Source organism: Oryx dammah, unplaced genomic scaffold (genome assembly GCF_014754425.2).
Source record: "Oryx dammah isolate SB20612 unplaced genomic scaffold, SCBI_Odam_1.1 HiC_scaffold_4743, whole genome shotgun sequence".
Classification (NCBI taxonomy): Eukaryota; Metazoa; Chordata; class Mammalia; order Artiodactyla; family Bovidae; genus Oryx; species Oryx dammah.
In genome coordinates this window covers 1-2,040 of record NW_024074652.1, presented here as the reverse complement: position 1 = coordinate 2,040, position 2,040 = coordinate 1, and the positions used below count along the sequence as shown (strand labels likewise).

Below are 2,040 nucleotides of genomic sequence, written 5' to 3'. Positions count from 1 at the left end.
GCCGCCCCGCCGCCCCGCCGCCCCGCCGCCCCGCCGCCCCGCCGCCCATCGGCCTCCCTTTCGACTTTCCAGTTTGCCTAGTTTTTCCCCTCCTCGGTTTTTATTTATTTCAGGGTGAGAATCATATTTGAGAGCAGCTGTGACAATGTTCCTTCTCAGTCCCTTAGAACACACTACTTACGATATCCTCTTCCTTTCTACGCTAACTCCCAAACTGAACCTCGACCTTCTGTTTGCACCACCCCCGCCCCCCAGCACCCTGAACGCAGCTACCTTTCCAGAGGTCCCCTAGCCTACCTAGTTGTCTGGAGGGATCTTGCTTTGTTTTCCTTCTCTCGGTGCTTTAAAGATCGGAAAGTTATCTCCCCCGCAGCAGGGCGCGAGATCCCGTTTCCGAAAGCCGAACTGGGGACCTGTATCTCCACCGCTAAACCATTTTATCCCTTTAAGACAGTAGACTGAAGTAAAAAACCCAGGTCCGCCATCCTCTTCAACTCTGTCCGCTTCCTTAACAGACGGGGGTGTCCGAGATGTATGCGTGTGTGAGGGAACATCCCGCCGGTACTTAGACCTCAAGTTGGGCAAAGGCCTGGGGAACAACTGGTTGTTGAGCACGACATCCTACTCTCAAACAAACCATCGCGGAGCACTTAGAACTGAAGCGACTGTGGCGCGCTCAAGTTTCCTACCTTCACCTGGCTCAAGTCCTAGGTTTTACGATTCACCACAACCCAGGCTGGGCTCCCCCTTTACTACCGACAAGGTTGGAATCGAGAAGTTACTGTTAACAACTCTTTATTTGAAAGCGTGGGTGGCTCTGAAAAGAGCCTTTTGATTTTACAGATGCCCCTTCTACAGGAGAGCTGGGTAGGGCTTCCGGAGACCGGCCTCACTTGCCCTTTGCCTTGTGGTGGCTCTCAGTCTTCTTCGGGAGCAACACGGCCTGGATATTGGGCAAAACGCCGCCCTGGGCGATGGTGACCTTGCCCAACAGCTTGTTCAGCTCCTCGTCGTTGCGGATGGCCAGCTGCAGGTGACGAGGGATGATGCGCGTCTTCTTGTTGTCTCGCGCCGCATTGCCCGCCAGCTCCAGGATTTCGGCGGTCAGGTACTCCAAGACCGCCGCCATGTAGACGGGCGCGCCGGCCCCCACCCGCTCAGCGTAGTTGCCTTTGCGCAGCAGGCGGTGCACCCGCCCTACCGGGAACTGCAAGCCTGCGCGAGACGAGCGCGACTTGGCCTTGGCGCGGGCCTTGCCGCCTTGCTTGCCACGACCAGACATGATACCGACACCCACTAACAAACGCTCCCGCCAAACGCCCGACAAAGTCGCCCTCCACGGCCCCACTTCACCCTTTTATAGGCAGAACGGCGATTGCCTAGAAGGCACTTTGATTGGCTACAGCACATCTTCGGCCTCGTGACCAATAGGATAGCGCAGTCAGAATCCACTCATTTACATAACCTCGTCTCCCTCGCGAGAGAGCCACTGAAATCTCGCCAATCGCAACGGGGCGTGATCAGAACCTTAATTTGCCTACAGTCTGTTTAAGTACCGAGTCGCTGCCGGTCACCCTAGGTACTACCTGTTGTATGCATTCCCTGTAAGCTGTTCAGCTTGTGCTTGCGGTTATGCCTGAGCCGGAAAATCCGCTTCTGCGCCCAAAAAGCAAGAAAGCCGTGACCAAAGCCCAGAAAAAGGACGGCAAGAAACGCAAGCGCAGCCGCAAGGAGAGCTATTCCATCTACGTGTACAAAGTATTGAAACAGGTGCACCCGAACACCGGCATCTCGTCCAAAGCCATGGGCATCAGGAACTCATTTGTCAACGACATCTTCGAGCGCATTGCGAGCGAAGCGTCGCGCTTGGCGCATTATAACAAGCGCTCGACCATCGCGTCCCGGGAGATCCAGACGGCCGTGCCGTTGCTGTTGCCCGGCGAGTTGGCCAAGCACACCGTGTCCGAGGGCACCAAGGCGACCGGTCACCAAGTACACCAGCTCCAAGTGAGTCCCTGTGGGGTCTCGGCGCTCGCACGA

At 56.5% G+C, this 2,040-nt stretch overlaps 1 protein-coding gene and 1 pseudogene across 1 annotated transcript; one reads left to right on the top strand and one right to left on the bottom strand.

The window, feature by feature from the left end:
- Window positions 1-778: 778 nt before the first annotated feature.
- On the bottom strand, window positions 779-1,401 carry LOC120859937 (histone H2A type 2-A). Its single transcript, XM_040235838.1, has one exon. The coding sequence runs from the start codon at window positions 1,280-1,282 to the stop codon at window positions 890-892; it is 393 nt and encodes a 130-aa protein (XP_040091772.1). The 5' UTR covers window positions 1,283-1,401; the 3' UTR covers window positions 779-889.
- Window positions 1,402-1,601: 200 nt separating this feature from the next.
- LOC120859938 lies at window positions 1,602-2,011 on the top strand (annotated as a pseudogene).
- Window positions 2,012-2,040: the final 29 nt, after the last annotated feature.